This window comes from Felis catus, chromosome E2 (assembly GCF_018350175.1).
Source record: "Felis catus isolate Fca126 chromosome E2, F.catus_Fca126_mat1.0, whole genome shotgun sequence".
Taxonomy (NCBI): domain Eukaryota; kingdom Metazoa; phylum Chordata; class Mammalia; order Carnivora; family Felidae; genus Felis; species Felis catus.
In genome coordinates this window covers 48,351,383-48,364,530 of record NC_058382.1, presented here as the reverse complement: position 1 = coordinate 48,364,530, position 13,148 = coordinate 48,351,383, and the positions used below count along the sequence as shown (strand labels likewise).

The following is a 13,148-nucleotide window of genomic DNA, read 5'->3' as shown; positions in this document are numbered from 1 at the left end:
AGGTTTTCTATGTATGAGGTCACCAGCAACAGGAAATGAGATAGTTTTGTCTCTTTTCCCCTAATGTTTATGCCAATTACTGAATTTTCTTGTTTTATTGTATTTGCTAAACCACTAAGAAAGTATTCAATAATAACAAGCATCTTTGCCTAATTCCTGATTTTAACTGCAGCAGATTTAGTAGTTTATTACAAGATAATATTTGCCTCTTAATTTTGGTTAGTCTTCTTTAAGTTTCTCCCTCTATTCCTATCTTACTGTTAAAATTTCTGTTGAGAATGTCTGATGAATTTTAGCAATCACTTTTTAGTGTACATTCATATCATTCATTACATGGCTGTCCTTTAATCTGTTGATATAATCATACTAAAATGCACCACTGTTACATTCCTAGATCAAATTCTGTTTGTCTTGCTGTATTTATTTGTTTATTCTATTCTATTATTTTTTATTTTAATTCCAGTTATTTAACATACAGTGTTATATTAGAGTTGTGTACAATATGGTGATTCAACACTTCCATACATCACCTGGTGCCCATCACAAGTGTACTCCTTAATCCCCACTACCTATTTCATCACCATCCCTCTACCCTCCTCCCCTCTGGTGAACATCAGTGTGTCTTCTATATAGTTAAGACTGCTGTTATTATTCTTATGCTAACTTGCCAACTTATTTGTTCAAAACCTTCCAAAACACCATACTCCTCCCACCTACTTATATTTATCAGTATAAGAAATGTATGGAAGTATTACATAAAAAAACTGTTAATGTGGTTTCCTTTGATGGAAAGGATGGATGGAGAGACATTAAAAATTTCCTTATATAACAGAATGATTGACTTATTACAAGAATATTACTTGTCTAAATATAAAAATCTAATGAGTTACTAAAATATATTCTGGCTTTAGTTATACTTTACACACACACACCCCCACCCACCCACCCACCCACACACACACACACACACACACCCCACATTCATGTGATGTGGACCTGGCAATCACTTCCTTTATTTCCTTCAGGTCTCTGATCAAATGTCACTTCCCCATTGCCTACTGGCATTCTTTGTCCTCCATACCCTGCTTTATTTTTCTTTACAACACTTATTAGCATCAGACATGCTGTATCTTTTCTTTTTTGGTAGTCTACTTCCTATTACTAGAATGTAACCACCATGAGGGTGGGGACTGTGGCTTTATCCATGGCATTCTCAGCTCACAAGAGAGTGCCTAGGTCACACAAGGGGCTTAGTAATATTTTGTTGAGCTGAATGAATGCATGAAAGGATGGCAGAGAAATCTGACCACTGTGACTCATACTGAGAGGCATACAAATACAGCCCATGCTCTGAGGCACATGCAAGTAAGATGGGGATAACATGAGCCTCTGGAAATGAACATAGGCAGTCCAGGCCTTCAAGGAATCTAACAAGTGTGATTTGTAGCAAGTCTCCTAAATTTCCTTAGGTTATTAATGTGTGGGTTTAGAAGATACCTGATGGAAATCAGATTGAAAGACAAATAATTTACGGCTTTGTGAATAGTGATAGAAGACCTCTGACATGCTTCTGGAAGGTACCAGAAAAAGTTCCCCACCCGAGTCTGCTCCCAGAGCTCATTGTGGGGTCAGTCCTACCCCTTACCCTGAGAGGTCATGCCAAGTCTAAACATAAACCAACAGGGCAGCCTTACCAATGAGGAGACAACTGAAGTTGAGATGTGACTTGTCCAGATTGATGAGAGGGTCGGTGGCTTTGCCTACCAGAAGGAAAGGGACTGTGATGTTGTGTTCAGGGATTAAGAAAGTCCAGAAGGCTTCTGTGATGTCCAGATGGAAAGGCGTGAACTGGAAGACAATCTAAGAAGACCATATGGAAAAGAGTGGTAAAGACATTTCTGTTTGCATACTCCACATGCCATTGGAGGCTTACTGGTGCTGGGGTTACAATGGTTGGCATTACCAGGTCATCTCCACCTTTCTACTGTCTACCTTTCTACTGTGAAGGCATGTGATTTTGGCTGTTCCAGCAATATCAATGTTTTTTTGCCCTGCCACAGGTCCTCCTAAGGAGGTCTAGCCCAATCACAGCCTCTGATGACTGTGCTGCCATATTTCACACCATGTCTTTGTTTGACATGTAAAAATAGAGAGATTTCAATAGAAATATGGACTTTTGGCTTTTCACAAAAAGTTTGGGAGAACTGGCAACACTGGCAACTTGTCTGTGTGGTGGTCATCTGACAGAGAAGCACTATCGCCAGCTGGTGCTGGTGCTCAGCAGTCCCTATCATTGTCCCCTTGGCTGGCTCCATTCATTTGTGTGACCTTCCTGAAAGCATTTGAATGCATGATTTCTGTTTCATGAATTTATTTCTGCCTCCAAGTTTCTCTGCAGAACTTACAGGATACAGGCCCATAGATCTGTTTTGGCCAGTAAGATCACATTTCTTCAGGTATGACTCTACGCTGTACCACTGTGTAAACACGAGGACTACGCTGTGGGACATGACTCACTTTTCTGTTTTACCCTTTGGCCCGACCAAGTAAAAGTACATCTGTATCCTTTTACTGCTGTCAGTCCCTCAGGAAAAAATAAGTCTTCAGAGAGTAATCTATGAGTCCTAGAGTCTGCAGGTATTAGTGTCCAGCTCCTCTTTCCTGCTTTAATAATTTCAGTTTTTAAAACTGCAAATACTAGACCTTTTCACTTCTCTACAGAGAAGAGAGCTCAGTTCTGTCTTGTTCATGAGGATTGCCTAACGTATATGCCACTCAAGAAATACTTGTTGATTGATGCACCCTTAGGCTGTCCTCCCTCACTCTATGGTCTACAGCACACTTGCTATGCAGAAGGGGAGAAGATGATCAATGCCCTGAGTCAAGTGGTCCTGATTCTCTCTCTCTCTCTCTCTCTCTCTCTCTCTCTCTCTCTCTCACACACACACACACACACACACACACACACACATACCTCCGCTTTCTTTTCAGGGTGGATGAAGCCCTTCACTGTAAGGCATGTGAAGGCTGGAGGGTTCTGGAGACTTTCAGTTTCTTCAGAGATCCAAGAGAAGGAGTAGGTGCTATTAGTTGGGTTCAGGATTGTAAAAGTCCTGGCCAAGGGGGAAGAATTGATAGCAGAGAGTGAAATGGGGGTTGAAGAATTAGAGAAACTTTCTTAGGACCTTCCCTAGCACAGTCCCCCTATCTGGGAATCAGGACTTGTCTGCATACTCTATTACCACAATGAATACTGCACTTGTGAAGTACTGTGAAGAAATGAAAACTGCACTTCATTTGGGGGGCGGGGAGGGGCAAACTATGGCTAGAGTTCTGGACTTGGGAATAATGATATCCAGGGCCCTTCTGTCCCAATGACCGACCCTCTGTGGTTAAGGTGGTGGTCAGGGATTACATTTTTATGTCTTCCATATTTCCCCAGTGTCAAAACTAAGGAGACAAATTCAGCTTCCTTACTATAGACTTCCTTACTATGGACTTCTCTAAAGTCCAACCCCAATATTTCAAGCCTGCTTCTAGGAATTAGCCTCACTGACTTCTCTGAATTCTACCTCTAAGTTCTTTAGAAGAACTCACTGATAAGAACCAATGGAAACCATAAGCAACTTACCGGATATTCTTCCCTCCTATGCCCACGCTGGTGAACTCAATCACCCGGGTGTTTGAATCCAGAGCCGCACCAGAAGGTCCTCGGAGATCTGGGTTGCGCCGATGACCACTGATGTAGTCTGAGTGTTTTAGGTCAAAATGGCAGAAGGGCAAAAGGCTCCGCCCTTTTGCTGATAGGACTGGGCCTTGCTCTCCAGGTGGCAGGTTGGGAATCCTGTGAGGATAAGATTATTCTTATTCATTTTTAGATGAATCACCACTCCTTAGTTGGTTGGAAATGAATATTATATCCACCAGAACGTGAGCTCCATGAAAGCAGAGACTGGGTCTATCCTGGTCAACAACATAATATAAACGCCTTGAATAGCGCATGATACATAGTAGGTGTTCATTCATGAACTGTTGAGTGGATGAATGCATGAATGGGCTGAGTATGAGGAGGATGAATTCTGGTTCTTTCTCTGTATCTAAGTATGGCCCCAACTTATTCCCTCCAGCAGTGGTGAGAAATTTTCCCTGCTATAAAATGAGCACAGAGTCTTGCCCTCTGGGCCCTCTCACAGGCATCTAGTGGGGTATGAAAACTGACACAGAAATTCTAAATGAGTATCCTGAGCCCCTTGGAGAAAGTGAACTGGATGTAAGTAGACCTCTAGCCCCAGCACCAAGCTTAGGCCCAGGTGTGGGACAGGTCCCTGCAGTGTGATAGCAGGGGCTCCACAAGGCTTTTATGGCTCACATAGGTCTCTGCCACCCCATACCATATTTTACACAATTCCTCTGTAAGGTAAGTGTTCTGTATGGATCTTTCATGGGAGTGGTTAACACATCATGGACTTGCTAAATGTTATTGGATTGGATTTCTTGAATTGGGTCTGGGCCCTTTCTATTCCTCACCTATGTATCAGGTCCACCACCATGGCTATGTAATGTTTATTGTGCTTATTATGTGCCAGGTACTGTTCTAAGTCTTCACTTGATTTAACTCACTTAATGTTCATGATTACTGTACAAGGTGGGTATTGTTATTTCCATTTTACATATGAGGAGACCAAGTCTCAGAAAAGGTGTAAGAAAGCTTTCCTAAGTTCATATTTGCCCAAGGACTGGAACCTACCTGTCTGTCAGCCATTCTGTTGCTCAGTGGAATCCTGTGTGTGGCTGGGAAGGGCCTAATAGGCAGGAGGAAGAGTCTAGAGAGTGTTGGTGAGTAATACAAAAGAAAAAATTCTCCTTATCTTCTAAATCCTGGCCTTTCTGAATCTTCCCAATGGGAAATGTGACAATCAGGGGGCTATGGAGGGGCCCAGGGCTGGAAAGAATGGTGGTGGTGCTGGGACAGAAGAGAGGGTAGGAGATGTGGAGTTTTGCTCTGGAGAGCACATCTTCTTACTGGCAGAAGAGATTGCTCTCGAAGTCTCCAACTTCTAGCGGGGAGAATTTCACTTTGAGCTTCTGAGTTTTGCCCACAGGCACCATGCCTGAGGCAGGCTCCACAGAGAAGGGTGTGGGGGGAACTTCATTCCAGTGGTCCATGGCGCTGTCCAGAGTACTGACCGTGTGCAGCGTGCCCTGGCTAAATTGGTCTTTTTGAGAAGAACCTGGGGGCAAAACAGAGAGCCAATGATATTCTGTATTTGCAGTGGGAGGGCAGGTGGAAGGCAGCCCACTCACAGGTCCCTCTGTGGGCTCACCTCTTCCACCAGAAATACTTAGCTTTGGGCACTAAGGGTAAGGGATTGGCTCATATCTCTCACAGGAGACTCATGAAAAATACTTCTATTAATTCTATCAATTTTTCAAAGTTGTTTCCTTTTGGCTCAGGGGGTGGGCCAAAGAGAGGTCTGTGGATCTTCTGCCTCAAGAATAACGGTCTGTGAATATAATTTTTTGGAGAATCATTGTTTGAAAGTAGGGGTTCACAATCTGGGGGCCCATTTGAAAGGTCTGCGAATCTCCAAAACTGCAACAACAGCAATGAATATTTGTCCACCAAGTGTTGAGTCTTTTTCCAAGTGCTTCATATATATCACATTCGGTATGGGTGTGTATTTTCCAGGGAGAAAGTTCATAGTTTTCATCAGTTTCTGCAAGGGTCTGTAATCTCCCAAGAGGTTAAGGCCTAAAAGACAAGATTCCTAGGGGTCAGTGACTGGGGTGCTGGCCTAATGGAGGACTCTAGGCTCTAGGAGGACAGAGGTCAGCTCTTGAGTTTCTCAGGCCTGTTTGGCTCTGCAGACACCATGAAACATTTGCTCTGCTTCTCCTTGGCTACTGAGGGAGTTGTTGGACCAGTGCTCATTTCTCCATGAACGAGGCTCTCCTACTAACTGGGGACTCGGTTCAAGCCCTGGAGTTTTCCTATCATTGTGTTTACCTTGGTTATCTGGCATTGCAAAGCTGACAGCTTTTGCAGTCTCTTCTGAGACCCAATTGAATTCCAGCTGCACATTTCCTGAATTAGTCAGTTCAAACCTGCAGATAGATCAGAGAATGGATTTGAGAAATGTGCTGTCGATGATTTTTTTCCTGTCTACACATCATCTATACTGTTACTTTAAGTTGTCACTGTGTTTCTTAAACATTTCTTCAAAAGGCAAGTTTTAAGCATTCTGTCTGACATCATGCGTTTGCTGTGCTAGTTATATCTCCTTCTAAAACACTATTTACTATTAAAAGTAAAAATATTCAAATGTTTAGCACTTTAAATCATCTGGCACAGTACCAGCACCCTATGCAATGAGCTCTCAGCATGAGTTTGCTGTAATTCTGAAAAATTCCCATGAGAGAGGAATCAAAATGTGTTTTCCATGACAGTACTTTCTTTAGGTGCAAATTCCAGTCCCTCCCTTACTGAAACATCTCCCACTGGAAACAATGTCCCTGTGGTCGGAAGCCATTTGACCCCTGCCTGAAATTCCTTCATTGACTGAGACTTGTCTCAAATTCTGAATGAGTAGAGACTTTTCTTGCCTCAAGTTTCCCTGCATATAAGACAAGAACCAGGAAATAGAAGCTTTTTCTGGAATCATTTTTAAACTTGATCACAATCACAGCAGAAGGATGAGGCCTTGATACAGGAACATGATTGTGTTAGAGAAGAAAACACAAATGTCTTACTAATTTTAGTGAAGTAGTTGGAGTTGAGTTTGGAGGGGGGTGTAGGTCTAGGGGAGGGTGTAAGGATCAGATCTCCACTATTTGATCCAGGTAGACTGTGCAGGTATGCCCAAAGTCAAGTACTTTGACCTCAGGGGCTTATGTTTATTGTGTAAAAGTATGAGCACTGGCCACTATCCTAAAGACAATATTTATAAAGTGGAGAAATCTTGGTGGTACAGAATACTCTTGATAAAAAAGTTCTTAGTTCAGACTGGAGTTGGCAAACTTTTTTTTTGTTGTTGTTGTTGCAAAGGGCAACACAGCATATGTTTTTTGGCTTTGCATACCATTGGTGTTTGTAGTAACTACTCACTCTGCTGTTGTAGTACCAAAGCAGCCATAGACAACACATAAATGAATTTATGTGGCTGTGGGTCAAAAGAAACTTTATTTACAACAATAGGCAGCTGGTTGGATTTGGTCCTCGGGCCATAGTTTGCCAACCCCAGCTTTAAGTGAAATGGCTATCAACAGAAGGTACCACTTCCTCCCTTATTTCTTTTGGTTCTATGATAATTTGAAAACTTAAAGTGTAACAAATGCAAACTCAGTTGAACAAGTTAGTTACCAATTTTTACAAAGTTGAAATGTCAGTGGTTTACATTTTTGTGCTCGTAATTCTCAAAGAAAGGTCTTTCTCTGTCTTTGCATATGCTGCTTTCTCTGTCTAGAAGGCCCCTTTTTCTCACTTCTTCACCTGGCTATCTCCTAATCATCCTATAGAATGGGCACTGCTTCATCTGGGAAGTATTCCCTGATATTCCATCTGCTTCAGGTACTCTCACAGCATACACAGGACACCATACTGCAACCACCTATTTTCACCCATTCCCCCCGTGAGCTCTTTAAGAGGGGGACCCATGACATCCTTATATTCTTGTATGTGAGTTAACATAACCCTTTTCCTTCTAAGGACAATTTTGACTTTGAATAAATTTTCTAGCTGTTTCCCTGGAAACCTGATAAAGGAGAAATATCAGCTGTATTATTAGGCAACATTATTTAGAGTTAACATTACCCCTAATTGGTAAATTGCATCTGGTCTGGAGGGAATTATGATTCCCTGGAGGAGAGCCATAGCTTTGGGGTTCTGTGAGTGTAGTGACTCTTGTAATTGGGCATGTCTTTTATAAGGATCATGGAAGCTATACCTATGGGGTGCTTATGAGGAGTATGGGCTTCTGTTGGTTGTGGGGCTTCTGAGCTAAGATGGACCCATTCCCACTAGTGTGGATATTGTCACTTGGAGTTGGGGAGAAAAGAATGGTTACTGGGTGGTGGTGTGGACTGCTTTAAGGACCATCCCTACTGAAGCTGATGGCCGGATGCTGCCCTCCTGGTGGACTGTGTTTCCTGGCCTATATCTTGATTTCAGGTGTGAACTTTAATAGCTCTGTGGATCTGAATGTTTCACTGCATCCCTAGAGTTCCTCTGGTGCATGCTACATAGCTATGATGCCTGGTATATGCTGTCATAAACATTGAATAAGTATTTGATAAAGGAATAGGCAAATGATGAAATGAAAGAACTTCTCTGTGAGTGCTGGGGGGCTTTCAAAGACTCACTCAAACACTCGGGTCTGGTAAACCAGTGTTTCTTTAAAGTGCACATTGCTTGTTTTGCATTGATATGAAGCAAAATTCACATTGGCACTGATCTGAAGATGCAGTTCTCGGTAGTTTTCTTCTACTACTGAGTGAACAGGCTCAGGATCCGTCTCTATCACCTGGAACAAAGGCAGAGCTAGCTGACTCACAAGAATAAAGGGGTGGGGGGTAACAGTATTTTACCCATGCAAATTAACACCAACTTACAGAATAAATGATTCCAGTTCCAGAATAAATGATTAAGGTAAACCTAAAATGACTCCTATATGGGAAAGGAAACAAATTACTAAGAGCATCAGGACTATAGAGAATATTAGTTTGGGGGTTAGATGGACTATAAAGAAGGTAGAGGAAAGGAAATAATAAAATTAGGGACAGATATTAATGAAATAGAAAATAAATTGAGAACAGAGAGGACTAATAAAGCCAAATGATGTTTATGTGGAATGACTTAAAAAGTCTTCAGGGCGATTGATCAAGAAAAAAATGAGTAAATAAAAATAACTGATATCAAAAATTAAAAAGAGGACACTACCACTGATCCTATAGATTTAAACAGATGATAGGAAAACATTATAAATAACTTTATGAAAAAACATATGAAAATTTAGTTGAAGGGCAAATTCATAGAAAAATAACTTAATAAAATTGACTCAAGAAAAAACAAAAAACCTGAGAAGTCCTAATAGTATTAAAGAAACTAAATGGTAGTAAAAAAAAAAAAAAAGTGAAAAAAGACCTAAATAAATATACAGATAAAACTCACTAATAGAAAGGACGAATTAATATTGTAAAATTGTTAATCCTTCCTAAACGGACTTACAGATACAATCCAATTCCAATCAAATTTCAATCAGGGTTTCCACAGAACTTGGTAAGTGGATTCCAAAATTAGATAGAAAAATAAAGGACCAAGAATAATGAAAATACTTCAGAACAAAACAGTATGGGAGAGGGACTTCCCCTGGAAATATCAAGACTGATTATGAAGCTATGGAAATTAAGGCAAGGTAAAACTGGCATAGGGATAGACAAATTGACAATGAAGTACAATACTGAGACAAGAAACATACCAGGCATATATGAAATTTAGATGATAAGGGAGTCATGGCAGATCACTAGGAAACAGAAGGGCTAAACAAAAAAGGGATTTGGCCCGGTCATGGAAAACCATTAAATTGGATCCTTGCCTTACACCATACATAAAATCCAGGTGGGCCAAGAGCTTAAATACAAAAAGCAAAATTATTAAACCTAAAAAAAAAAAAAAAGAATATTTTTCTTCCCTGGTAGAGAAGGGTTTTAAAAAGAAGACACACACAACACACACACACACACAAAATATGTAAAAGATGAGATTAATAAATTTCACTATATTAAAAATAAGAATATTTTTTGTTCATCAAAAGATACATCAAAGAAAGTGAAAAGATAAGCTATAAATTTGGTGAAGACATTTGGAGTCAAATAATAGCAAGGAATAGTAAACTTTATCAAAAATAAAATAACTCATACAAAGAACAGGCATCATAATTGAAAACTAGGCAAAAGGCATATAAGAGATGACTAGTAAGGCCATGAAGTCATTCATATTCATCTTTACCAGTGGTTAGGGAAATGCAAAGTAGATCCCAAATTAGACCATTTCCCATTCATTTAAGTGAAAAAAAATCAAGAAGTCTGGCAATGCCAAGTTATGTAGAGAATGTGGATCAGTAAGATCCCTCTGCCAATAGGAGTGTGCATAGGTACAGTGACTTTGGAGAACACGGGCATTATCTTGGAAAGCTGAAATTCACATATCTTATGACTCAGCAATTCCACTTCTAGGAATATAAACTTTTGCAATTGAATACCATTTGACATGAATAATAATGTTCACAGCAACACTGTACACAATGGAAAACACCAAATAATTTTCAAAAGAAGAATGGATGATAAGTAATAATGGAATTTTATATAGCAGTGAAATGGGTACACTATAGCCCCATGAAACAATATGGATCACAGGCAGTAACCGTTTTTTAAAAACTAAAAGTTAGAAACTACAACAAAACGGTATGCCTTTTAGAATGAGCCCTGGGTGTTGTATGGAAGCCAATCTGACAATAAATGATATTTAAAAAATAGAATGTATAGGTTGAAAAAGAAAGAAAAACAAAATCAAGGGAATGAGTAAACAAGATTCAGGATCGTGATTATGTCTAAGAGGGAGGCAGGGGGATGGAATGGGTGAGAAGCACACAGGTAATTCATGTTCTACTTCCTACACTGAGTGTGAGTTCATCTCTGTTTATTACATTATTAAAAGAAACCAGCCAAAGACTAATTGAAAGAGGGACACACATGGACCAAAGATGAGATTCTGTCATGAACCAAATATTATAACTAATCAAATTCTGGACACAGACAGAAAAAGGGAATAGCTGAAAGTCTAACCCTGATGCTGTTGATGGTGAGAGAACTTGCTCCATGAGGCATCCAGACTTAAACTAAAGCGGTTTGGGTCAAGATGTGTGGGCTGCATGGCTGGCAGGTGGCATGCTTGCCAGTTCAGTTTGTTACTTCTGAAATCAAGGTCAAATCAAGGTCATGTAGAATGGGAAACAAACTTTTCTTTTTTTTTTTTTTGTTCCATGAAGGAAGGAAATGATGAGACACTGAACCGGAGAGCAGCAGGCACCACCAGCCACGGCAGGCCTGGTCAGATTTGTACCTGATGTCCCCACTCACCTTTCGTTTTGCAGCGAAAGAACCGGGTGTGTTTCTGAGCACATCCACCCACTTGACTGTGCGCATGCGGTCATCCCAATCAGGGACCTGGTCTGCAGGGAGCTGAAACGTGATCCTGGATAGCTTGCACTTGACCCCCATCTTCTTCAGATTGATGGGCACTTCGGACTTCATGGTCGCTACTATGTCCTTAGCACACCCAGGGTGAAGGTGGCCGATCTGCGGAAGAGCCCGATATTAGTATTTTTGGGAATCTGAGCTTGAGGACTTTTTATACCTGATGGTGACATTCCAGAGAAAGGGTAGAGCCAAAGATCTTGGCAAAAAATGCATCATTCACACCTGTATGTGTAGATTGTCTTAAATATCTATAAGAGATTCTTAGATAGAAATATAATAGTAAAGGCAGCTAATATTTATTAAACTGTTCCTTGCCTCAGGCACTGTTCTAAACCTTTACACAGTTCCAATCCATTCAACAACACTGTGAGATGTACAGCTATTACTCCTATTTTACAGGCAAGGAAACTTGTAACTGGCTCGTGGCCATACCATGAATATTGGAAGAGCTGGATTCAGACCCAGACAATATGGCTCCAGATACCACACTCTTAACTACCTGTGCTTCTTCATCAATATGACCTATACGAATTATAGACCAATGTACGCAGTACATTAGCAGTTCTCAGAATGTGGTCTGGTGACCCTTGGAATCCCTAAGACCCTTTCAGGAGTTCACAAGGTCAGATCTACTTTCATCCATCATAATACTAAGATGTTATTTGACTTTTTTATTCTTATTTTCTCATGAGTACACAATGGAGCTTTATAGAGATTACATGACATATGATATTGAAACAGATCAAATGGAGAAGCAAATAGTAGAATCTAGCTCTCTTCTACGAAGCCAGATATTAAAGACATTTATAAAACTGCAGAATAATGCCACTCTTCTTACTCATTTTTTATTTTGAAAAATATAGCTATTTTCATTAAAATATGATATTTATACTAACATTAAAGGGTTTATTATTTAAAAATGAATAAATACATGTTTTTAGATATTCTCAGTTTTAATTTCTTAAAAAATTTTTTTTAAGTTTATTCATTTTTTAGAGAGACAGAGCATGAGCAGGAGAGGGGCAGAGAGAGAGAGGTAGACACAGAATCCGAAGCAGGCTCCAGGCTCTGAGCTGTCAGCACAGAGCCCGATGCGAGGCTCGAACTTATGAACTAAGAAATCATGATCCGAGCCGAAGTCAGACGCTCGATCAACTGAGCCACCCAGGCGCCCCCTCTCAGTTTTAATTTCTAATGTGGTAAATGTCAATAGACATAAGTCACATAAATAACAGCTTTTTGGGGTTCCTTAATAATGTTTAATAAGGTAAAGAAGTCCTAAAACCAGAAGGCTGAGATTCCCTGAAGTATACCAGATAAATGGGAAATGTAGTTTGGTTTAAGGCATAAAACAATTTATGATTTATCATATACAAACACACACACGTGTGTATAAATATATATATATATATATATATATATATATATATATATATATATAATAGTCCTATCATGTTTCTGACAGATAAAAATATCTCTCCTTCCTCTGGAAAGTGAAGGGTGAATAAAACTTAGTATTTCCCAGGCCACAAATGTGTGTGTGTGTGTGTGTGTGTGTGTGTGTGTGTGTGTGTGTGTGGTGAGGGGTATATGCATGTGTGTGTGTGGGGGGGGGGGGTGGGTGGGTGTATATAAATGGACTGTCTGAAGCTTATCTCTGTCTACTTTAACTGACACTTTACATCCCTCTAGGAAGCAAAACTTCCTGATGGCACTCAAAGATTTAAAGGTGACAAAGTAGGGTCCCCAACTTTCCTTGCTCTGTCCCCCTAGAGTTCTATGCTTGAACAGCCTTGGTGACTGAAACTGGGCAGAAGGAAGTGGATATATCTGGGTATATGAATTGTCCTGGGAACTCAGCAGCAAACTGTCTATGAAAAGCATCAGGTAGCCAG

The 13,148-nt window shown here is 40.3% G+C and overlaps 1 protein-coding gene across 22 annotated transcripts in view; it reads right to left on the bottom strand.

Moving 5' to 3' along the window:
• HYDIN (HYDIN axonemal central pair apparatus protein) overlaps positions 1–13,148 on the bottom strand; it is a 433,865-nt gene that overhangs the window by 38,078 nt on the left and 382,639 nt on the right. For all 22 annotated transcript variants that reach the window (XM_045046329.1, XM_045046327.1, XM_045046336.1 and 19 more), the window contains 7 exons: positions 11,134–11,352; positions 8,359–8,519; positions 6,008–6,105; positions 5,024–5,231; positions 3,632–3,844; positions 2,975–3,113; positions 1,695–1,860 (listed from right to left, as the gene is read on the bottom strand). In XM_045046329.1, coding sequence (XP_044902264.1) covers positions 1,695–1,860; positions 2,975–3,113; positions 3,632–3,844; positions 5,024–5,231; positions 6,008–6,105; positions 8,359–8,519; positions 11,134–11,352 — 1,204 coding nt within the window. The remainder of the gene's footprint in view (positions 1–1,694; positions 1,861–2,974; positions 3,114–3,631; positions 3,845–5,023; positions 5,232–6,007; positions 6,106–8,358; positions 8,520–11,133; positions 11,353–13,148) is intronic.